Below are 24,570 nucleotides of genomic sequence, written 5' to 3' on the forward strand. Positions count from 1 at the left end.
ACACATAAAAAAGTTTCTGGAGGGACGAAAATTTATTGTACTACAACATTGTGTTGTATGGATTACAATAAAATTGAAAGCACAGCTTTAAATCTGAGCAAACCACACTCATCTCATCATATGCTTAAACCATCTTAAAATCCCCACAGTTAAACTGGCTATATATATGAGTACTACTGAATGCCCAGCATTGCCCGGGTGATAAAAAAGCTTTTGGACAGAAAATTTGTTTTTATTTAACATACCGGTATACAAAATTTACCATTCTAACTTTTAAACTTCATATCATGGGAAAAGTATTTTTATGATCAAATGAATTAAAACAAAAAAACAACTAAAGGTTTTCAAACAACTGTAACTTTTAAATTTCATATCACGAACGAACTGTTTCGTTAAAATAATTTAGGAGGAAAAATCGAAATGTAAAGGTGTTTGAATGTAAATGTGAAATCATTAGCAAGTAATGGCTAAATATAGTCGGTTTTGCTATGATTACAATAACAAATTATTTGGTATACAAATATATGAATGTAGTTCATTTCAGTGTTGGCATGCAAAAATTGGCATGCCAATTTTTGAATACACACGTATACATTTTATTTGTAGCATTTGATAGATTATTGTTATATAACTTATAAAATTTGCAGATTTATAGCATATTATTTGATAGCATGATTGCAGTAATTTGATCTTACAATGTGTCGATGCTCATAACTCCTCTTCTATTGCGCATAAAAAGCCAGTTTTGGCTGCAAACTGTAGCACACATATCAATGAGTGTAATGAGCTTTGATGCAAAATTGTTAAGTATAGATATAAAATAAAGATATGGCTTCAAATTTAAAATGAAATAAAAAATTGCTTTAACAAATTGTAAAGCAGGACATAGGCTATACTATCATCGCAGGTTAATTGCAAGCAATAGATATTAACTGGTAGAGATATTTCTCGGCTTCCCAATGCATATTTATTAAGAGATCTTTGACAAGTTGGAGGTAAGTTAGCAGATTTATTGCATCCAAAAGGGTTAATGTCGCTCCTCCCGAAGCAGAGGGCAAAATGTGAGCGACATTCGTTTCACCTGTAAAAGGGCTAAATTTATCTTCCCAATGAGTCATTTGAAAAATACATCGCTAGCCTCTATTTGAACGCCACCTCCATTTAACCACCACTATAAAGGAAGGGTTGAAAATAGAGCATCATGGCATTCAATAAGAGGTTTTACAGTATATTTATATACATTTCAAAATCTGTCGTCGTTTGGTCTGTCCAGCTATAACTATTAGAATTTAGGAACGAACGGTCCGCATCGTGTTGGGTTCGATCTCGAAACTCTCATTCACCAAGTGATAACCTAACCAATTAAGCTATGCAAGATGCAATGGATTCATTAGACGATAGGAGCTGGGTTTAAATACACTTAACACGCTTAACACGCTGCGTTACATTATGTCACTAAAGCTTGCTTTCACTGCTCTCATTAGTAAGTGTAGCAATACTAGCTTACGCAAATTAGTCATTGACAATGTGCCAGGCCAAGGTCAAGTAGCAAGCAACTATATTACCTGTCACTGTTTATAAGCTGGTTTTAAATACCCGTGCAACACCGGGTATTCGGCTAGTATATATACATGTATGTAACATATATATAATATATATGTATACACGGTTTAGTGTGAACCATGTTGAATATTTATAGTCTAAATATTTAGTACGTCAGCAGTCATAGTCTTTGGTTGCAGCATTACTGGAGCCACGTGAATGTTCAAAAAGCAATGCTGCCTGGCCTCTGGTCAATCTTGAAGAAGGGCTTTGATGGTAATGCTGCCACCGCTGCCCCCAAGCTTCTCGACCTTTTTAAAAGTCTTCCTCCAGAAGTTTCACAAAGCCACAAAACCATTGTATTATTTTTCTCTAATCTTCAGGAAGGGTGAGTTCTAGCTGAGGATCTTTTGCATATAACGATTGTTTCTGAATTTTACGTGATGAGAGGTCAAGGTTGAATGCAATGCTATGTGGTGAAAGGTCAAGGTTAAGTGTATTGCGCTGTGATAAAGGTAAAGCTTAAAGGGTCATGTAGAGAGCAATGATATAGGTATGTGGTGAAACGAGGGTGGAACACACATTTTTTTCAGAAAGTTATTCATATGGTATATTTTTATGAATAACTAATACAATGTTACTACCGACATACCTCGATGTATAAGTGCCTCAGATCTACAAGAACATTGAAATACGAGCAAAATTTCGAATAAGTTTCTGCCTTGCGATATGAGAAACCTTTGAGATACAAGCATGCAAGCCAGTTCTCAATAGGCGCTAAATGGCAAAGTTTGCGAGAGGCCGCTTTCGAGGACGGCATTGCTCGATTTTTTTTGTTGAATCACTTTGAAAAAAGTTTTAAAATGGTTGGCTAAAAGTTATAGTGAAGGCAAAAGCACCAATCAGGAAACCGATTATAAAAAATAAAGATTGAAGACAAAATTGAAGTTAAGTTTAGCAAAATATTAAAACTTAGCTTCTAGTGTTGAATAAGCTTCTAGTGTTGAATAAGCTTCTAGTGTGTGTTGAATAAGCTTCTAGTGTTGAATAAGCTTCTAGTGTGTGTTGAATAAGCTTCTAGTGTGTGTTGAATAAGCTTCTAGTGTTGAATAAGCTCCATTTAAATTAAAATCAAAGTTTGGTTATGTTACGTAGCGCCACAAAAGTCTAGTATGCCAAATGCGTTGCTGTCAAGTCTTGAAGGTAACAACTCCATATAGTACTGCTACATTTTGTTGCAGATCATTACCATTAGTTAAGTATTTGTTACTTTGAACAGATAAAACATGTTTATCTATTGTAATATCCTGTTTTAAGCGTTATATCAGAGAATAGAAATGGATTGATTTGTATTTAGTTATTTTATATAGGAAATATTGCATTGAGATACGAGAACATTGACATGCAAGCTCAGTCCCAGACCGCATGAATCTCATATGTCTAGGTATGACTGTATTGCTATTCCTCTTTACTGCTAATGTTTGTGATTCTCTGCCACAGGCTGCTGCTTGACAAGGTGCAGAGATCTGCAAAGGAGCTCAACAGCCTGCTGTCCGCGTATCACTCGTGTCTTAGCCATGTTATGAGGAGCAGCATAGAGGATGACTTGGGCATCGCTGAGAGCCTTCTTGATGAGCATGTAAGTTCAAGGTTTTCTTAAATGTGTGAGATTTGGAAGTAAATGCTGACAGTTGCCTTCTCTTTCCAGCCTTTTTACAAAGGTTGGTAAGATAGAAATGGTACAATCAGTCACGATTCAGCTTCGACAGACCAGCTGTAAGTTTATTTGGTGCGCGTGTCAATTGTATGGGAAGTATCTGTATTTGATGTCACTCGTGTCACAGTTGTATCTTATTGACATATCTTCTGTTTATTATTTCATTTCCTTTGGACAATATTACTACCATTCTATACATTGTGTTGTGTACACTAGCTGTAATATTTCTCAAGACTTGCTGTTTCCTATGCTTACAATGTTTTGGTTCACGTCAAACAACAACACATCTACTATCTGTGAAACGAACAGAATACGGAAAATGGTTGGGTAAATGGAAAATCTTCTGTTAAACGCAACTACACCTGTTTGTATGCTTTTGTTATTGGTGCTTAGGAAGCGCTGACTCTCTTCAGCCTGTCCTCATCATTGCTGCCACTGAGCGCTTTAACTGTCACATAGCACCCATAGTTTTTTTTCCATTTGACTAAATACTTCGAAGTTGTTTTAACAGTTGAACAGCCAACCAGTTAATTTTTTTGTTTTTGTCTATTTGAATGGCACTTAGTAAATATATTGTCTCAACTGTATAGGCGTGTGGTACACAGTATTGCCAGTATTGCACCAATCTCGTAAGGCTTATGTTTTTGTATATGAATCACACAAAAAATAATGCAATGTTTTCACTTTTGGTTAGTTTAGTTTTGATGAAACACATGAATTTGCTTAACATGAAAAATAATCCATAGTTGATTCTACTGATATATCCCACTAAGCTAGCAGTCAAGTTCTCAAGTTTAAGGCCATTTTGAGCAAGCTTACTTAGGAGTGAATTAGGCTTACTTAGGGGTGAATGAGTCTTACTTAGGAGGGAATGAGACTTACTTAGAGGTGAATGAGGCTTACTTAGGGGTGAATGAGGCTTACTTAGGGGTGAATGAGGCTTACTTAGGGGTGAATGAGGCTTACTTAGGGGTGAATGAGGCTTACTTAGGGGTGAATGAGGCTTACTTAGGGGTGAATGAGGCTTACTTAGGGGTGAATGAGGCGTACTTGGGGGTGAACGAGGCTTACTTAGAGGTGAATGAGGCTTACTTAAGGGTGAATGAGGCTTACTTAGGGGTGAATGAGGCTTACTTAGGGGTGAATGAGGCTTACTTAGGGGTGAATGAGGCTTACTTAGGGGTGAATGAGGCTTACTTACGGATGAATGAGGCTTACTTAGAGGTGAATGAGGCTTACTTAGGGGTGAATGAGGCTTACTTAGAGATGAATGAGGCTTACTTACGGTTGAATGAGGTTATGGCCAATTAAGGGTTTATGTAGAAAGACCATTTTTCTCTCTTCGATGTTTTATGCAATCTTCTATTTTATATTTTATTTACTCATTGATAAATGCAGCTTCTGATGAATAGTTTATGCTTGCAGACTCAGCTGGTAGAAGGATTGTGTGATATTTGTGACACAAGGAATAAAGGAAGTAAAGTATATACACATAATTAGATAGGCTAAGATTTGTTATTCTTCTCTCATTCAGCTGTTTCCACTCTTGAGGATATCGCTAACCTGCGACAGTCAATGTCTGAGTCGTTCCTCTCTCTATAGAGAGTTCGCTAGCTTTGTCATACAGCTCACTGTTGATATACGTGACACCACTTCAGAAAGGTCAGTATGCGCCTTTGTTTTGGTATGAAAGTAAAAATACACGTATTTTCATATTTCTGGATGATTCTTAAGCTGGATATTGGTTTGGATAAAGTCATGCCGGTGTATCCGTAGCTCAATCATGTGATCATTCTACCATTTAGATCTGTTATATTTGTGTACTTCTGTAAAGAAAAAGAAACGATTGCCATTAGGCCTACTTTATTTCTGTCAGCATTTTTAATTGGCCAGTTTTAATGTTTGGTGCATCAACGGAGACCACTCACTTCCTAGTTTGTCACTCGCATGTGGCTGTTTCTTTTTCATCTGTGCATTAGTATCCACGTGTACTGGATCCTCTATTCTCTCACAGAGTGCGAGATTGCTACTCATGTCTGAAAGACATGTGCTGGGAGAGGTTGAGGAGTCTCTCAGATGAGTGTGTCGCAGCTGAAAAAACTTTCACTATTAACAGGTATTATCTTTATAACTTCCACAGACATATAACTATGTATTTTCCTTAGATACATGCTTCATGTGGTAGTGTAGATGTCTAGGGAGTATTAGTTTATTGACATTAGAATGCTTCAAATTATAGCGTGGATTATACTGGTGCTAAGATGGATCACTATTACACCCGATCTGTTGGTAGATCTATTATACCTGGTCTGTTAATAGATCTATTATACTTGGTCTGTTGATAGATCTAGTATACCTGATCTGTTGATTGATCTATTATACTTGGTCTGTTGATAGATCTATTATACCTGGTCTGTTGATAGATCTATTATACCTGGTCTGTTAATTGATCTATTATACCTGGTCTGTTAATTGATCTAGTATACCTGGTCTGTCGATAGATCTATTATACCTGATCTGTTGATAGATCTATTATACCTGATCTGTTGATAGATCTATTATACCTGGTCTGTTGATAGATCTATTATACCTGGTCTGTTGATAGATCTAGTATACCTGGTCTGTTGATAGATCTATTATACCTGGTCTGTTGATAGATCTAGTATACCTGGTCTGTTGATAGATCTATTATACCTGGTCTGTTGATAGATCTATTATACCTGATCTGTTGATAGATCTAGTATACCTGGTCTGTTAATTGATCTATTATACCTGGTCTGTTGATAAATCTATTATACCTGGTCTGTTGATAGATCTATTATACCTGGTCTGTTAATTGATCTATTATACCTGGTCTGTTAATTGATCTAGTATACCTGGTCTGTTAATTGATCTATTATACCTGGTCTGTTGATAAATCTATTATACCTGGTCTGTTGATAGATCTATTATACCTGGTCTGTTGATAGATCTAGTATACCTGGTCTGTTGATAGATCTATTATACCTGATCTGTTGATAGATCTAGTATACCTGGTCTGTTAATTGATCTATTATACCTGGTCTGTTGATAAATCTATTATACCTGGTCTGTTGATAGATCTATTATACCTGGTCTGTTGATAGATCTAGTATACCTGGTCTGTTGATAGATCTATTATACCTGGTCTGTTGATAGATCTATTATACCTGATCTGTTGATAGATCTAGTATACCTGGTCTGTTGATAGATCTAGTATACCTGGTCTGTCGATAGATCTATTATACCTGATCTGTTGATAGATCTATTATACCTGATCTGTTGATAGATCTAGTATACCTGGTCTGTTGATAGATCTATTATACCTGGTCTGTTGATTGATCTATTATACCTGGTCTGTTAATTGATCTAGTATACCTGGTCTGTCGATAGATCTATTATACCTGATCTGTTGATAGATCTAGTATACCTGGTCTGGTAATAGATCTATTATACCTGGTCTGTTGATAGATCTATTATACCTGGTCTGTTGATAGATCTATTATACCTGGTCTGTTGATAGATCTATTATACCTGGTCTGTTGATAGATCTATTATACCTGATCTGTTGATAGATCTAGTATACCTGGTCTGTTGATAGATCTAGTATACCTGGTCTGTTGATAGATCTATTATACCTGGTCTGTTGATAGATCTAGTATACCTGGTCTGTTGATAGATCTATTATACCTGGTCTGTTGATAGATCTATTATACCTGGTCTGTTGATAGATCTATTATACCTGATCTGTTGATAGATCTAGTATACCTGGTCTGGTAATAGATCTATTATACCTGGTCTGTTGATAGATCTATTATACCTGGTCTGTTGATAGATCTATTATACCTGATCTGTTGATAGATCTAGTATACCTGGTCTGGTAATAGATCTATTATACCTGGTCTGTTGATAGATCTATTATACCTGGTCTGTTGATAGATCTATTATACCTGGTCTGTTGATAGATCTATTATACCTGGTCTGTTGATAGATCTATTATACCTGGTCTGTTGATAGATCTAGTATACCTGGTCTGTTGATAGATCTATTATACCTGATCTGTTGATAGATCTAGTATACCTGGTCTGTTGATAGATCTATTATACCTGGTCTGTTAATTGATCTATTATACCTGGTCTGTTAATTGATCTAGTATACCTGGTCTGTCGATAGATCTATTATACCTGATCTGTTGATAGATCTATTATACCTGATCTGTTGATAGATCTAGTATACCTGGTCTGTTGATAGATCTAGTATACCTGGTCTGTTGATAGATCTATTATACCTGGTCTGTTGATAGATCTAGTATACCTGGTCTGTTGATAGATCTATTATACCTGGTCTGTTAATTGATCTATTATACCTGGTCTGTTAATTGATCTAGTATACCTGGTCTGTCGATAGATCTATTATACCTGATCTGTTGATAGATCTATTATACCTGATCTGTTGATAGATCTAGTATACCTGGTCTGTTGATAGATCTAGTATACCTGGTCTGTTGATAGATCTATTATACCTGGTCTGTTGATAGATCTAGTATACCTGGTCTGTTGATAGATCTATTATACCTGGTCTGTTGATAGATCTAGTATACCTGGTCTGTTGATAGATCTATTATACCTGGTCTGTTGATAGATCTAGTATACCTGGTCTGTTGATAGATCTATTATACCTGGTCTGTTGATAGATCTATTATACCTGATCTGTTGATAGATCTAGTATACCTGGTCTGGTAATAGATCTATTATACCTGGTCTGTTGATAGATCTATTATACCTGGTCTGTTGATAGATCTATTATACCTGGTCTGTTGATAGATCTATTATACCTGGTCTGTTGATAGATCTATTATACCTGGTCTGTTAATTGATCTAGTATACCTGGTCTGTCGATAGATCTATTATACCTGGTCTGTTGATAGATCTATTATACCTGATCTGTTGATAGATCTATTATACCTGGTCTGTTGATAGATCTATTATACCTGGTCTGTTGATAGATCTATTATACCTGGTCTGTTGATAGATCTATTATACCTGATCTGTTGATAGATCTATTATACCTGGTCTGTTGATAGATCTATTATACCTGATCTGTTGATAGATCTAGTATACCTGGTCTGTTGATAGATCTAGTATACCTGGTCTGTTGATAGATCTATTATACCTGGTCTGTTGATAGATCTATTATACCTGGTCTGTTGATAGATCTATTATACCTGGTCTGTTGATAGATCTATTATACCTGGTCTGTTGATAGATCTATTATACCTGATCTGTTGATAGATCTATTATACCTGGTCTGTTGATAGATCTATTATACCTGATCTGTTGATAGATCTATTATACCTGGTCTGTTGATAGATCTAGTATACCTGATCTGTTGATAGATCTATTATACCTGATCTGTTGATAGATCTATTATACCTGGTCTGTTGATAGATCTAGTATACCTGGTCTGTTGATAGATCTATTATACCTGATCTGTTGATAGATCTAGTATACCTGGTCTGTTGATAGATCTATTATACCTGGTCTGTTGATAGATCTATTATACCTGGTCTGTTGATAGATCTATTATACCTGGTCTGTTGATAGATCTATTATACCTGATCTGTTGATAGATCTATTATACCTGGTCTGTTGATAGATCTAGTATACCTGGTCTGTTAATTGATCTATTATACCTGGTCTGTTGATAGATCTATTATACCTGGTCTGTTGATAGATCTATTATACCTGATCTGTTGATAGATCTAGTATACCTGGTCTGTTAATTGATCTATTATACCTGGTCTGTTGATAGATCTATTATACCTGATCTGTTGATAGATCTATTATACCTGGTCTGTTGATAGATCTATTATACCTGGTCTGTTGATAGATCTATTATACCTGATCTGTTGATAGATCTAGTATACCTGGTCTGTTGATAGATCTAGTATACCTGGTCTGTTGATAGATCTATTATACCTGATCTGTTGATAGATCTATTATACCTGGTCTGTTGATAGATCTATTATACCTGGTCTGTTGATAAATCTAGTATACCTGGTCTGTTGATAGATCTAGTATACCTGGTCTGTTAATTGATCTATTATACCTGGTCTGTTGATAGATCTATTATACCTGATCTGTTGATAGATCTATTATACCTGGTCTGTTGATAGATCTATTATACCTGATCTGTTGATAGATCTAGTATACCTGGTCTGTTAATTGATCTATTATACCTGGTCTGTTGATAGATCTATTATACCTGATCTGTTGATAGATCTATTATACCTGGTCTGTTGATAGATCTATTATACCTGATCTGTTGATAGATCTAGTATACCTGGTCTGTTGATAGATCTAGTATACCTGGTCTGTTGATAGATCTATTATACCTGGTCTGTTGATAGATCTATTATACCTGGTCTGTTGATAGATCTATTATACCTGGTCTGTTGATAGATCTATTATACCTGGTCTGTTGATAGATCTATTATACCTGGTCTGTTGATAGATCTATTATACCTGATCTGTTGATAGATCTATTATACCTGGTCTGTTGATAGATCTATTATACCTGATCTGTTGATAGATCTATTATACCTGGTCTGTTGATAGATCTATTATACCTGATCTGTTGATAGATCTATTATACCTGGTCTGTTGATAGATCTAGTATACCTGATCTGTTGATAGATCTATTATACCTTGTCTGTTGATAGATCTATTATACCTGGTCTGTTGATAGATCTATTATACCTGATCTGTTGATAGATCTAGTATACCTGGTCTGTTAATTGATCTATTATACCTGGTCTGTTGATAAATCTATTATACCTGGTCTGTTGATAGATCTAGTATACCTGGTCTGTTGATAGATCTAGTATACCTGGTCTGTTGATAGATCTATTATACCTGGTCTGTTGATAGATCTAGTATACCTGGTCTGTTGATAGATCTATTATACCTGGTCTGTTGATAGATCTATTATACCTGATCTGTTGATAGATCTAGTATACCTGGTCTGTTAATTGATCTATTATACCTGGTCTGTTGATAGATCTATTATACCTGATCTGTTGATAGATCTATTATACCTGATCTGTTGATAGATCTAGTATACCTGGTCTGTTAATTGATCTATTATACCTGGTCTGTTGATAGATCTATTATACCTGGTCTGTTGATAGATCTATTATACCTGATCTGTTGATAGATCTAGTATACCTGGTCTGTTAATTGATCTAGTATATCTGTTCTATTTGCTAGTTCCAACAACACAATTAGCCATACCTATGGTAGAATCTTACCGCTCTTTATTCAGTGGTCATTATTATTCACTCTCTATGCATCAGATGTAGACAAAGCATGCAATACATCCATGGCTATCATAGGTGGTTATTTTACACATTTCATACTGTAATGTTGGCTAGGTACAATTCTTACATTAGGTTCAAGCTAGACAGTTGTGACCATGCTAGCCTGTGTAACCACAGGATAACCCGGGTGTTTTACCATGCTTGAAGTTATGGTCGAAAGTTGAAACATTTTGAAATTGGACTCGCATGTCTGCTCTCACCCATTAGAGGCCTGAAGACTTCTGTGACTAGTTTTATGTTTCTTTGTGTAGTGTTTAAAGACCGCTTTCCAGCTAGTCATTAAATAGGGTAAGGGAGTTGTTTTCTTTATTTGTCTGGTTTTATTGCCATTGCATTTTCCCTTAATTAATGACACGTGTAGCATTTTATGGCTTAGCAAAGATCTAGCTGATAAGTTTTCTTTTTATTTTGTGACAAAGCTGGTTAAAATAAAGTGGGAAAACAATTATAGAATTTTGAATTTTTAACTGATTCAGAAATATGAAAATAACTTCATTTTCAAATTTTTTACTGTATAATTGTAGATGAAGTTTATCATTGTCACCTTAACTCTAATTTGTTGACAGTTTTTGAAACAGAACTACCTGCCTCAATCTGTCATCAAGGCAGGTTCTCCTAACCTTAGTGTTAAAAACTTCTTTCATTATCTTTATTTGATGCTGAAAATATGAGGCTTGCATATGTTCAATTAGATTTGGCATGTAAGGAGAGTTTTTTGGCTGGTAATGTTACTGTTTTATACAGTCAAACATGGATAACTCAAACTTCACGGGACCGAGCGAAAGTGTTCGAATTATCAGAGCGTTCAAGTTATCAGAGCACTGTCATAAGTCCATGTATTTACTTATTTATTAGTAGATACATGTACATATACAAACTATAATATAAATCAAAAGCACAAATGGCTTGTTTCAAATTAAATGGTTCTAATGTAAAGTTTAAAACGTTGTTATCAAAAAGTATAGAGATTTTTCTATCACTTGAGATTGGTTTGTTGTTTGAGGTGATGTTATTGCCAGGACGTTTTTCAGATTGACATTGGCAAAATGTCGCAGAGCCACATTTTCTTCTTTTTAGGCTCTGCCCATTTTTGCTCTTACGCAAAAATGGGCAGAGCCTAAAAAGAAGGAAATATATATAAGCTATACGAGCACACTCTGTATATGTTTGAATGTGGTTCATTGCCTGTCATACATGTATGCTTATGTATATTTTAAACATGAATCAGTACTTATAAACATAAAAATGTGCAAGATCTGAGATGGAATCTTGATCGTTGTTGAAATGCTCAAAAGAAAAGTCATCTTTTTTTTAGCGTTTTACCCACGATCAATTTTGCCGATTTTTCTTGAAGTTTATGCAAAGATAACCTCACTTTACCTTGCTTCCGAAGGGCAATTGCTAAGCGGATGTTTGGTATAAATCAAATTTCACCAAACCTTTAGAAAAGTCGTTGACAAAAATATTTTGCCGATGGTGGTAATAACGATGCTTATGAATTACAAAAAGTTGAGGTTTACCTCTATGGCTTGGAATAAAGTGATTTTTTAAAGCGATAACAACTGTTTCGGTAGCCGTTGGGCAAAAAACAGTTCGAATTAACAGTATTGAGTTCGAGTTATTTATAGCAATTTATCATTACGTGGGAACGGACCAAAGAAACCGTTCGAGTTAACCATGTGTTCGAGCTATCCGTGGACGAGTTATCTTTGTTTGACTGTAGTTATAAGTATACTGAGAGTATTTGTGTGCCTTCGTATGCTCTCTGACATGTTCCAGAAGTATTATAACATGACATGGGATGAGTAGTTGGACTTGCTAATCATAAATACTATTTTACATATGCTCCAGAAGTATTTTAACTTCAACCAAACTAAAATAGAAAGCTATTAATCTTGGCATATTATAGTTTTTATATACTTTAATAGCCTTAAAAATGTGGTCATAAATACTTGAGATAGAGCAGATAACTCCATTGGTCAGCCCAACTAATATCCAGCTAGACACACTAATAGCCCATCTTTCCAAGACTAACAGATGTTTGACATATTAAGTTTGTATGGTAAAGTGAAGCCTTCGACAAACATTTGAAGTAAACTGCTAGTCTGATAATATTTACTCTGACAGGTTTGTGCTGTTGCTAAAAGCCATGGTGCTGACTGATGGCAGAGGTTGCTCTAGTTATGGCAAGGACAAACGTGTTGGATTTGAAGTTAAAACTCGAGCGCCTTCGAAGGTTTCTCCAACTACAGAGTACAGTATAAGTAGACCTGATCATAGACTCTACCATGCCCATCCAGAGCTGAAGCTAACAATTGACCTGGTTGCTTCAGTTTGTTGTCTATGCTTAGACAAGGAGAAAGCAACTCTTGCTATACAGTATGTATGCCACTAACGAACCTTAATAAGTGTGTGTTTACATATATATACGTATCTATGCTTCTCTCATCTCCCAACAAAACAACTTATTCTTTGTTGCTGTCAACATTTACAAAACATAATTTTTAAGAATAGTCACATGCCTGATGCATGTCTGTTTACCCAAGTTTACCTGTTTACCCAAGTCTGTTCCACCAAGTTCTACTAGATAGCTGTGTGGTTCAGAGCTATTTGTCTCTTCTGCCATTTTTCTTTCTTAGAATGTTTATAATTGTTTTTTTTTGGTTATTTGGAAGTCCTCTCCTTTTTCTATCACTTTGCCAAAGTTAAGGCTGCTAATCTTGAAAATGTCTTGCGAAGTAAGTTTTTTCAGGAATGGTTAGAAAATACTAAAGTCTGTCTGGTTTAGAATATATCTTGACCCATGTTACTCCTACTTATCACATCGTGTTGTCAACAACTCAGCCCTGTAGGCTGCTGCGCACCTCAACTAGATACTGATAGACATCACAAACTATTTGTATTATATTATATATTATACAACATTTGTATTTTGTGTGCTTTAATGTATCTTACAACATACAAGACCTGCAGGTACTCAGCTGAGGGTGCTGTCAGCAGCTGCTCAACTCGACTAATCCTTGGTCTAGATTTTGACTTGTGCTGATACTCTGACTAGCTGTAGGGGTGCCTTTTCAGCAGTGGTAGATTACTTCTGTATTAAACACACAGATATAGATATTATTATTGTAGCCATGCGGTCGAACTTTGCCAGCTTTGCGGGTCAATCGAGTTTTACAACACTCTAGGAGAACTACTGGGTGGTGCTGGACCTGCACATATTGTCGACCAATGTCGTGAGCTGCTCTCCAAAAGTCCATATGACTGGCTTGATATCGTGAAACTGGTGATTGTCATTTCAGAGTGGATGCCAGCGGATCAGATGACACTGACTCTAGTAAAGCTCTCACAGGTAATGAGAGCATAACTCCATAAGTTATCTCGCTTACCTCATGCAGTTAAAGGCAATTACAAAGGCGTGTCTATGTGAAGGATTGGGTGTCAGTAATTTGCCCTTTTGAGCTGTTGCACTCGATTTTAGGGTGATTGACGAGCATTTTACGCTAAACCAATTTGTTTGTATTGTTGTTTTTCCATGGTTTATTCATAATTGACCGATCACATATGATCACTTGCTGCTATCAAATGTATTGCTCTAACTTGCTCGCTGGCTCAACAAAAGATTTATTTACGCATTCTAATAAATGAAACAAATACATTCGCTACTATTCAGACTATCCAATGATTCGACTGTCACCGGCGAGTCATTGTCAATGTCAGCTATATCAGCGGTTTCTAACATTTGCACGATCTTTCATGTCTTTTGAAAAATGGACTTATATCAGAATGTTCATAATTGGTATAACATACATAGTACATAGGAGTACATAGGACTAAGAGTTCGTTATAACCATGAGGTGTGCTCCTTAACTGCAGTATGTACTAAGAAAACTCAGACAACATTAAAACTGATCGCTGCAGAGTCTTATAAAACTGGCCGGTTAGTGAAGTTTTGACAGGAGCTTGTCACCTTCAGTGTTGCACTTTTCCGTACATATTTGCGAGCTTTCAATGACTGACCAAAGTTAAACCAAATGGAATCATGTCCTCCTCTGTAAATACGGTTGTTTCTCAAATGCTGCTAATTTTACACACAGCTGTTAACTGTTAGGTCTTAACATAAAACTTGTTGATACTCAAATATGTAAGAACTATTCACATAACAGTACCTCATTTGTATGTGGGTTGGCAGTGATAAGTTTGTTTTTGCTGTGGTAACACTTTATTCTGTGCTGTTTGTATTGTTGTGGTTATCATACAACACTAAATTTATAAGTATGATACTAATAGTAATACATATGTCATGACAACAATAATAAATGTTTTTAAATTATCATTTCATTATAAATAATAAAAATAAATGCAGTAAGTATATTATATTTTTATGTTAGTCTCTAGTCTGAATGAGGACAAATTAAGCTTATCTGTCATCTGTGATAAGGTGATTGTAGATTGCACGCATATAGTTGGTATCCATAGTGGTATGCATGTATACCATTTGTAGTCCAATCGAATACCATCACAATTTGCAAGCTACCATAATCTGATTGCAGGTGAACACTGAAAATGTTATTATTGGATTTGTTTGCTGATTTTCCTTTGATCGATGAAATAATTACCATGATGATAGTTTGTTATTAAAAGCAGCATGGTGAGAACAACTCCGAGTTTATAAGTTTGCTTGAGAATCTGATAGCACCATATATGTAGGTAGATCATACACTCAAACCTTGGCCTAAATTGGGTTCATCTCAACATACGGGTCTTTTGACAAACTATGTAAAATTTGAGCCAATATTTTTTCTTAACATATTTAGTAATTTCCATCATATGACATTTCGAGTTTCTGCAGGACAAATTGAGCGAGAAATAATGCATTTTATGAGAATCTTTCTCGAACGTGGACGGTCTTGATATATGAAGCAATAATTGGATTAATTAACTTTGCATATTGAGGTTGGAGTATAATCATAAATTACTTGAGAAGCTCACAATAGAGCAAACCATTAGAGAAAAAGCGAACAACTCATAATTCTGTGTTTTGCATTAGTTTATTGAAGTTCAACTAGCGTTTGTCTTATATTTTGATAATTGCTCAGCGAACAGGTTCCCTGTTATACGCACAATGATAGTTTAGTGTATTTTTATGATCCCACGACCAAACGAGCGGATGCGAAGTTTGGGAGTTTTTATGATAAATGCATGTGCACACAACTTACGAAAATTATTCATCAACAATGAGACGAACCCTTGTATCAAAATTTCATCAACAAATTTAACCATCGTTTTGTAGATTAGGTAATGTATAATGACAATACAAAACACATATAGGCTTATTTAAATATGTTACCAAGTCTTTGTAAATTATCGAAATTCTTTTAAAACTTACCCATCTGATCGGATTATACACAAATAGACAGATTTATTTGGACAAAAATCGTTATTAAAACTTGCTAAGCCTAACTTTTTTCAAAGTTAAGACCCGAAATTGAAACACCGAGCGACAGGGAATAGAACGATTATGTCGTGCGAGTTTGACGAAAAAAAACCGTGCACATTTCACCAGTCTATAGCATTGTCGAAGGTTTCTGTAATTACCGTAGGAGTACTGAAATCGTTTCATTTCAGCAAAGGAAATAACGATGATATTTTTTTCTAACGATTCTTATGAGATTACGATATTTAATTATAAGTTTGGATATCCTTCTTGATATTGTTAGCTATGGCGTTTTGAAATGTAAACAAAATTGTGCATTGGTTTTCTATTATTACTGTATTACTATTACTAAGTTTGTGATATTCTTTTTGATATTGTTAGCTATGACGTTTTTAAATGTAAACAAAATTGTTCATTGGTTTTCTATTATTACTGTATTACTATATTAATAATATTGGTTATTCTAATAATGTCAGTGCATTTTACTTCTAATATTGCATTTCTCCTATTGCAGGGGGAGAGATATAGACATATAATCTTTTCCTTTCATTATTGCTGTTTGTTGTATGTAATAACACCCACACCCAGTACATTACAGCTACCATTGCAGTTATCCTATTGCACTGTAGTGCCATTTGACTGCTAATATTGCATTTCTCAACCATCAGTACCCTTTCCTTTTTCCAATATCGCTTTGGTTGTGGGCTGTATGACAATGAAATTTCTAGTTGTATTTTTATGATCAGTTTGTTAGCTTTTTCTCCATAAAGTATGCCAGGTAAGGTAGGTAAATATTTGTTTAACCTGATAGGGTAGTAATTTTTCTTACTGTCAGCATTTGTCGATGAATTTGTTTTACTTTTGCATCTGTCATGAAACCTGTATGCGAATTGAAATTTATATCAGCCATATGTTTCAGGCGCTTCCCTGGACTAACATGTATGGGCTATTGAGTATCGTACATTCTGTTGATTGGCTGACGGAGTCTATGGACGCGTGGCTTTCTCACAAAGAGTTTAATGAACACATAGGGTCAATGAAGGCAGCCTTAATAGAGGCTATTAAAGAGAGAGATATCACTACTATCAGAAGTGGGCTGGATCTCTTTATGCTGCTTGTCAATGTTCTAGACACAGGTAAATGTACAGTACATCTATTTACACAGGTAAATGTACAGTATATCTATAAATGCAGGTAAATGTACTGTCCATCTATTGATGCGGGTAAATGTACAGTACAGTGCACCCTCAGGATACGATTACTCTGATATACAATTTTTTACCTTACAAAGTGGAACATGATGATTTTTATACCCCATCATACCAATCTTTTTTCACCATACGAACTCAACAAAATTTTTGCCCGAGTTCAAATTTGGCAGTCGGTGTGCTTATTACGCACGTCAATATAACAAAGATGCCAAAATGCTGTTCGCCGAAAATATTTTCACCACGCTTGAAAGAGACACGATGACCGATTTCTCCGAGTTCAGCAATTCTCGTCTGTAAAACAGTAATATTTTCCCTTTAAAACCGGTAGCAAAGTTGGAGTTGCGATCCCGTCATACCGAAGGTTTAGTGGTCAGACAACTTCTATTAACCTGCTAACAAAAAACCGCCTCATTACGAAAACAGCATTGTTCGTGTTTGTTGCCGAATTGGGTTGAAAAATGTTATGTTTAGTAGGCTAAATTTATTTGAGGTGAATTCAATGTTTATGTTATGTGTGCGTCTGTCTTGAAGGTAAGAACTCTCTACAGTACATTATAATGTTACATTTTATTGCAGATCATAACCACTAAATATGCTAAAGTTACTGTAGGCAACTATAGTTACTAAGGTTAGCATACTAATCTTTAATATGTACAGGACTTATATAAAATTTTGACAGTTTTACCACAGAGATGTTTGCATTATATAATTACTATGGTTTCTATACCCCTACATACAATTTTTTCACTATACAATGCCAACCCGGGAACGGATCAAAATCGTATCCTGAGGCTGCACTGTACGTATATTGATACAGAAAATGTACAGTCCATCTATTGGTGCAGGTAAATGTACAGTATATTTATTGATTAGAGTAATCATGGGCATTGGTAATTGTTTTGTGAAGCTGTTAGAAACGTGTTGTTAATCCCTGCTGTTATTAACATACTAATATACTGTACAGCTTATGTCTGTCGTCTCAATTTATCCTTCATCAGTAGTAAGTGTGTCCCATCAGATGCAGCAGTACATCACTGTACGTTCAGAAATGTACGCTCTTTATTAGTACACATTGTGATATATAAAAGGTGGCAGTTTGGGTTCATTCACCAAAGTCGTTAATTGAGTGGTCTGCTTTCTCTACAGCAAATGCTTGGTGATAATTTGTTCGTGGCAAGTTTAAGTAACAGATCGCTAACATAACGTAAAAAATTGTTCATGAATAAATGTAATACATTAAACTAACAATTGTCTTTTCTTCAATTTAACTTGGATTAAAAAATAGGTGACAACCCTCTGTATTACGAAGTTTTCGGTTGTTTTTGTTCACAGAACTTGTGGAAACATTTATTAAAATAGCTGCTCTAAAGCCGAGTTTACATTAGTCACTGTTTACATGCAAAACTAACAGGAAACAAATGAAACATGCGCTTGAAGATTAGCGTAAATCACATATGATAGTAACAAAAATTTCAGTTCAGTTGATCTTGGAAAAGTGTTCAATGTGCGCCAGGCTTAAGAATTAGTTCAAACTTCCAGTGACCAGATTATGAACCTCTTAACAGAGTCTCACACCAATCTGTATTCAGCCTATGTCTCTGCTCATGCCACACCTTTAGTTTGTCACCAGGGCTTTGCTTTAGCCTTCATTTTTGTTTCATTCTGATCAGTCTCGCAATAGAACCTTTGCTATATTTGAGTTCAAGGTCTCACATGTGTCGAAGTTCCGCGATAACGTTTTTGTGAGGTATCTTTTTGATTGGTAAAATTTCCCAACAATCTTTCACAGTTTCCGCAACAACTTGTAGTGAAACAGTTTTGCAGCGCTGCTACAAATCAGCATTCTCGCCCATCGGTAGCGACATTCTGCAGGCGCTGATTCGCTTCCAAGCAAAGGCAACTGATCGGGAACAGAGTATCTGCACAGATTAGCTTAAAATTTCATATGAGGAAGGGCTGGTTGAGCTGATGGGATGATTAGGGTCTTGTGAAGTTAGCTCTCGCGTGACCGAAGAGTTTGCTAAGTCATGCTAACCTTTCCTATAATATGTGATAAAGATGCGTCTAGCCTAGTGCTGGGACGATATTATGATATTTCGGTATATCGTCGATATCACTTTCTGATACCGACCGTACCGAGTGCTTTCTGCCCATATCGAAATATCGGATACCGTCGATATTGGACGATATCGACGATAATATAGATCCATCGGTTTTTGACGTCATTGCATTGTTTGCAAACGCGCTCGTCCACGAAAAAGCCGCCATCTTTCTAGAAAACTATCATCATTCTCTTGATTAATAGTATGTTAGTTAGTAATGCCTAATTTTGCTGATAAAATAACAAAAAGCCTCTATTTTCAGGCATATTATTAAATAAAATGAAACCTGTGAAAGTATCCTGAATGCAAGATAGTAGTGAACAATTCATGTTTAGTTTGAGATTATTGATGTAAAAATTAAAATAAAATTTACATGAGATGATGACTTTAAATAAGTAGGCCTAATGCAGGATAACTTTTACAAAAATAATTTGATTGATACTATATACAAGAGTTCAGGTTTGAAGAATAGGTCTTCTATGAGTATTGATTGTGGCAAGATTAATTGTTATTAATAATTTGATGACTATAATATGGCCTGTATCATCTGACTGTGTAAGTATCGTTGATGTTTACATGAATAATAGTATTTTTGATGTTGTTTTGATACTACAATAAAAAATTTGCAAACAAAAGCATAACAAACATAATTAATTGCAAAAGCTTCGTGTTTTTAACGATAGAAGTTCTCCATAAAGATGGCGGACAACGATAGAAAGACGTCACGAAAAACGAAGGATATTCTACTCTACCTATTTGATACCCGATTCTTCACAGAATTATATATAGATTCATTAGGGAGTTGTTCTTTCATGGCAGGTTTTTTGGCAAGTACGACAACTCCGAATAACATAACCGATATTTCGATATATCGGTTGACCACGCCATCATATCGTACCGAAATGAATTTTTGATATCGCCCCAGCACTAGTCTAGCCTGCACTCCAGTATTCCGAAGAAATTTGTGAAGTTACCTACTGAGTACTGTTATGTCATACAAGGATTGAGTTATTGTTATGGTGTGTTCAATCTTAGTCTGTGTTTAGGAGTTCAATCATTGCTCTTCTGGTTCAAAACTTGGCCCACCACTCATACGTATCAGCTGCTCCATAGTTGCCACATTTCTTTTCATCGTTTGACAGATTGTGAAGAGTTTTTGGTGGTCTGTACTGAGATCCAGCAGAGCGTTATAGAGAACTTATCTTCTGGCACCGATGTTGACCTCTTTGAACTCTACTGCGAATGCATCTCTGCTCTGGTTCACAGCGGGCTGCCTCTTGACCATCAAGTATTGGTCACTGATCTCTTCAGTTGGCTCACTAATATCTCCAATACGCATGCTGGTTTGTTGCAAAGCTCTGTGGTATGCACAGGGATATATGAATTATTTTGTATAATTTTCTTGCCTCTTAGTGGAGAATACGCAAGGTTTCACCGAGTTGAGCTTCGATGGCTTTAGTTTGCTAAATAGATATTTATACAAACGTTCATTATTTTTCTTTTAAATTTAGTGAACCAACTTTTAAAAACCGACATCTCAGAGGTAATGGAAGTCATATTGCTAACACTGGTGTTCCAAGCGATATAATTTTACCATAGATTGTATACTTTTGTAAGCAACCACCCATCGAATCATTTCACAAAAGATTTATGGCCAAGTAATAGATATTCCCATATTCATTGTTTAAATATCAGCCAGTGAACTGTATCATTTTCTGATCCTTTAGGAATCGTGTATTTCTCACACTTTTTTGTTAAGTATATTCTTCTATGTCAAGGATATAATTCTTGTCAAGTATATAAAAACTCGGCTTTTATACAAATTGTACATTTTGTACAGTAATTAATATCCATTTATTTCTTCTCAGCATGAGCAACTTGCTTGAAGCCTCTTGCTAACATATTGCCTTTATTGAAATTATTTTTGTATTTCCATTGATTTTATTAAAGATTCATGAAATCGTTTTTTAATTGTGTTTTCTTTACTGTTACAAAATGATGGGTAATTCCATTTTGTAAGCATACGGTCACATACCATTTTATTTCCAAATATTCTAAGTTGTCAGTAAAAACTTTTTTGTGAGTGATAGCCTATATCTTGCTATTTTCATCGGGTTTTTGCAGGTCCTGTGACTGAGATGGCTCGGGATCTTCTGCAACAAGTTTTAGCAAAGGACGAGAGGCTTCTCTCCCACCTCATTTCATGCATAAAACATAGCCTTGAATCTTTTGACCTCAGCCTAAATGAATTCACATTGATTTCTTCTATCTCTAAGCAGCTGTCCATGTGTTCTTCTCCTAGCTTTGCTGATGCTTTTTCAGCAGAGATATCATGTAGTTTTGATGAGTCAGACCTATTTAAGGTGAGTTGTCTTTTCTCACTTATCAGTTTCAATACAATGGTTCAACCTGTAACAAAAATGTATACCACGTTTGTGCAAAAGTTTTTTTCTATTTCTAACCAGATATAATAGGGACAAGTCTTTCTGAGCATGCGTACACTTTGTTTCTTGTAATCATGCGGTGAAGACATACATACATATGTTACTCTTGTAGTCATGTGGTGAAAACATTCATAAACCTGTTACTCCTGTAGTCATGAAGTGAAGACATACATACATATGTTACTCATGTAGTCATGTGGTGAAGACATGCATACACCTGTTAGAGTGTCCATTTAAACCTTACAGTTTACCTATTAAGTTCACATGATTTTTGGTGTTTTATATTGTGTGTATGACGCTACTAAATCTCCAACCTTTGTAGCTCTAACCATAAAGAACTTTAGTTTTAGTCAGGATATCAGGAGTTGTCATCTATTGTAGAGGCAGGCATATTTTGTTTTACAAATCTTCCACGCGTAGTCAAAAAAGTGTCTTATATTAGTTTGTGTGTTTTTTAGTTTTTAGCCATACCAGTAATGAAAGGTCAACTCCCTTTCATTACTGGTATAGACTACATCACCTACGACAGGACTCACCTTCAGTCAGCCTCTATTCCATACGTCAATTTCCTGTTGTTTATCTCCACTAATCTAGTTACCACTCAGACAGGTTTGTACATATTTTATTATAGTTTTTAAATTGTGCTTATAGTTCTCATTCACTAATTTCTGTCAGTTCGGGTCATCTAGTGGGAACATCATCTAAGTGCCCAAATAAATTGGTTTTATGACTTTCCAAGGTGTGGCAGAGGTGAGGCAGTTTTGGGAATCAAATCGAGGAAGCCAGAGTGAAATTTAAATATAATATAATGTATATAATGTAAAAATAATAAAAAGGAGATAAACAAAGCTAGTTTCAATTCATGTGCCATGCGCTAGAGTAAGCTACCCGTGTATCTCCATCACCACCTCCATATTGTCCATTTCTACATTGTCAAGCCTTCACTTATTTTTGTCTCTCCTTAAGGGAAACTGATAATAAAAACCTTTTTATAAAAAGCTTCTTCATGAATATTTACTCATCTTGATGATATTGTTGATGATATTGTTGATGATATTGTTGATGATATTGTTGATGATATTGTTGATGATATTGTTGATGATATTGTTGATGATATTGTTGATGATATTGTTGATGATATTGTTGATGATATTGTTGATGATATTGTTGATGATATTGTTGATGATATTGTTGATGATATTGTTGATGATATTGTTGATGATATTGTTGATGATATTGTTGATGATATTGTTGATGATATTGTTGATGATATTGTTGATGATATTGTTGATGATATTGTTGATGATATTGTTGATGATATTGTTGATGATATTGTTGATGATATTGTTGATGATATTGTTGATGATATTGTTGATGATATTGTTGATGATATTGTTGATGATATTGTTGATGATATTGTTGATGATATTGTTGATGATATTGTTGATGATATTGTTGATGATATTGTTGATGATATTGTTGATGATATTGTTGATGATATTGTTGATGATATTGTGTGTTTCTTTTGCTGTCTCCAGTAATTCTCTTCAACATTTGTCAATGAATTATTATTGGTGGATCTGTCGTAAGAATTACGATGTATTCTTACAAAAATACGTTATTATAAAGCGGGTCTGGGAACAAATTAACTTTATATCTTGAGGTTCCACTGCAGTTTAGGGAAAGATATTTTAGGTGTTTGCTCAAAAATATGACTATCCATTATAATGTAGCTTTTCAAAGTATGGCTATCCAATAGAAAGTAGCCTTACAAAATATGACTATTCAATAAAACATAGCCTTCCAAAGTATGGATACATTTTATTAGATTTTATTGGATACAAAATATCTGATAAAAATCAGGCCAGCTCCTCTAGTTGTTACATATGCAGCTGCATGTACTGTTTTTTACTCAGACAACTTGTAACTTGTATTTTTACTATTTCACTGTATTCACTAGTATGATATTTTGCTGATCTCATTTCTCCTAGTATGTTTTTTGGGCCATGAATGCTTGTGTAGATGGTCAATCAATGACATCACATACAATCTCTGCATTAGATCCATATTTCTATCATAATCGTGTAAGGGCTGTGCATACTGTCCCGCGTTGTCAAATTACCAACCTTTCCGGGAATGAGCCCCCGACCCGCTGTTCACAGATCAGGTGCTCATGCCAATAGGCCACGATTGTTCCCATTTTTTATAAATTTTCTGTAATCACCTTGCTAGACATCATCACTACTCATCTTATACTCTCACTCCTCTTACAGATGTGGAGTCCATCAGCTTCACTCTCCACAAGCAGTTCGCCGCTGTACACGCCTGGCTATCATTTGTGCTGGAGGGAGATAATTCTAATAGCCTCATTTCTTCCCAGAGCCTGTCAAACCTAGAGCTCTGGCTCTCAAACCAACAAAAAAACAAGGCAACTTATGTTGAGATCTTCAATTCTGGGTAAATATATTATAACATTGTACTAGCTGCATGATCTGATCTCGTAACCTGCAAATAAACATTTGCATGATTGAAACTACTAAGAGATGCTTGAAGGGAAACAGTTTCATTGTTTTCACTCATGTAATGACTTAGGCATGTATATATAATATATATATATGTATATATTATATATGTATGTATATATGTATGTGCTGGCTGTGCTACCCGGCGTTGCCCGGGTAATAAAAATTAGCTTATAAACAATGAAAAGTAGTGAGAGTT

General features: G+C 35.3%; 1 protein-coding gene across 1 annotated transcript in view; it reads left to right on the forward strand.

Moving 5' to 3' along the window:
• Positions 1-24,570, forward strand: part of LOC137403747 (E3 ubiquitin-protein ligase listerin-like) — a 70,930-nt gene that overhangs the window by 13,213 nt on the left and 33,147 nt on the right. Inside the window, exons 9-19 of the mRNA XM_068089772.1 lie at positions 1,743-1,930; positions 3,043-3,181; positions 4,794-4,921; positions 5,274-5,375; positions 12,783-13,034; positions 13,788-14,007; positions 17,012-17,228; positions 20,548-20,748; positions 21,530-21,768; positions 22,308-22,458; positions 24,123-24,306. Of these exons, the coding sequence (XP_067945873.1) occupies positions 1,743-1,930; positions 3,043-3,181; positions 4,794-4,921; positions 5,274-5,375; positions 12,783-13,034; positions 13,788-14,007; positions 17,012-17,228; positions 20,548-20,748; positions 21,530-21,768; positions 22,308-22,458; positions 24,123-24,306 (2,021 nt within the window). The remainder of the gene's footprint in view (positions 1-1,742; positions 1,931-3,042; positions 3,182-4,793; positions 4,922-5,273; positions 5,376-12,782; positions 13,035-13,787; positions 14,008-17,011; positions 17,229-20,547; positions 20,749-21,529; positions 21,769-22,307; positions 22,459-24,122; positions 24,307-24,570) is intronic.

The sequence above is a fragment of the Watersipora subatra genome, chromosome 9 (genome assembly GCF_963576615.1).
Source record: "Watersipora subatra chromosome 9, tzWatSuba1.1, whole genome shotgun sequence".
Taxonomy (NCBI): Eukaryota; Metazoa; Bryozoa; class Gymnolaemata; order Cheilostomatida; family Watersiporidae; genus Watersipora; species Watersipora subatra.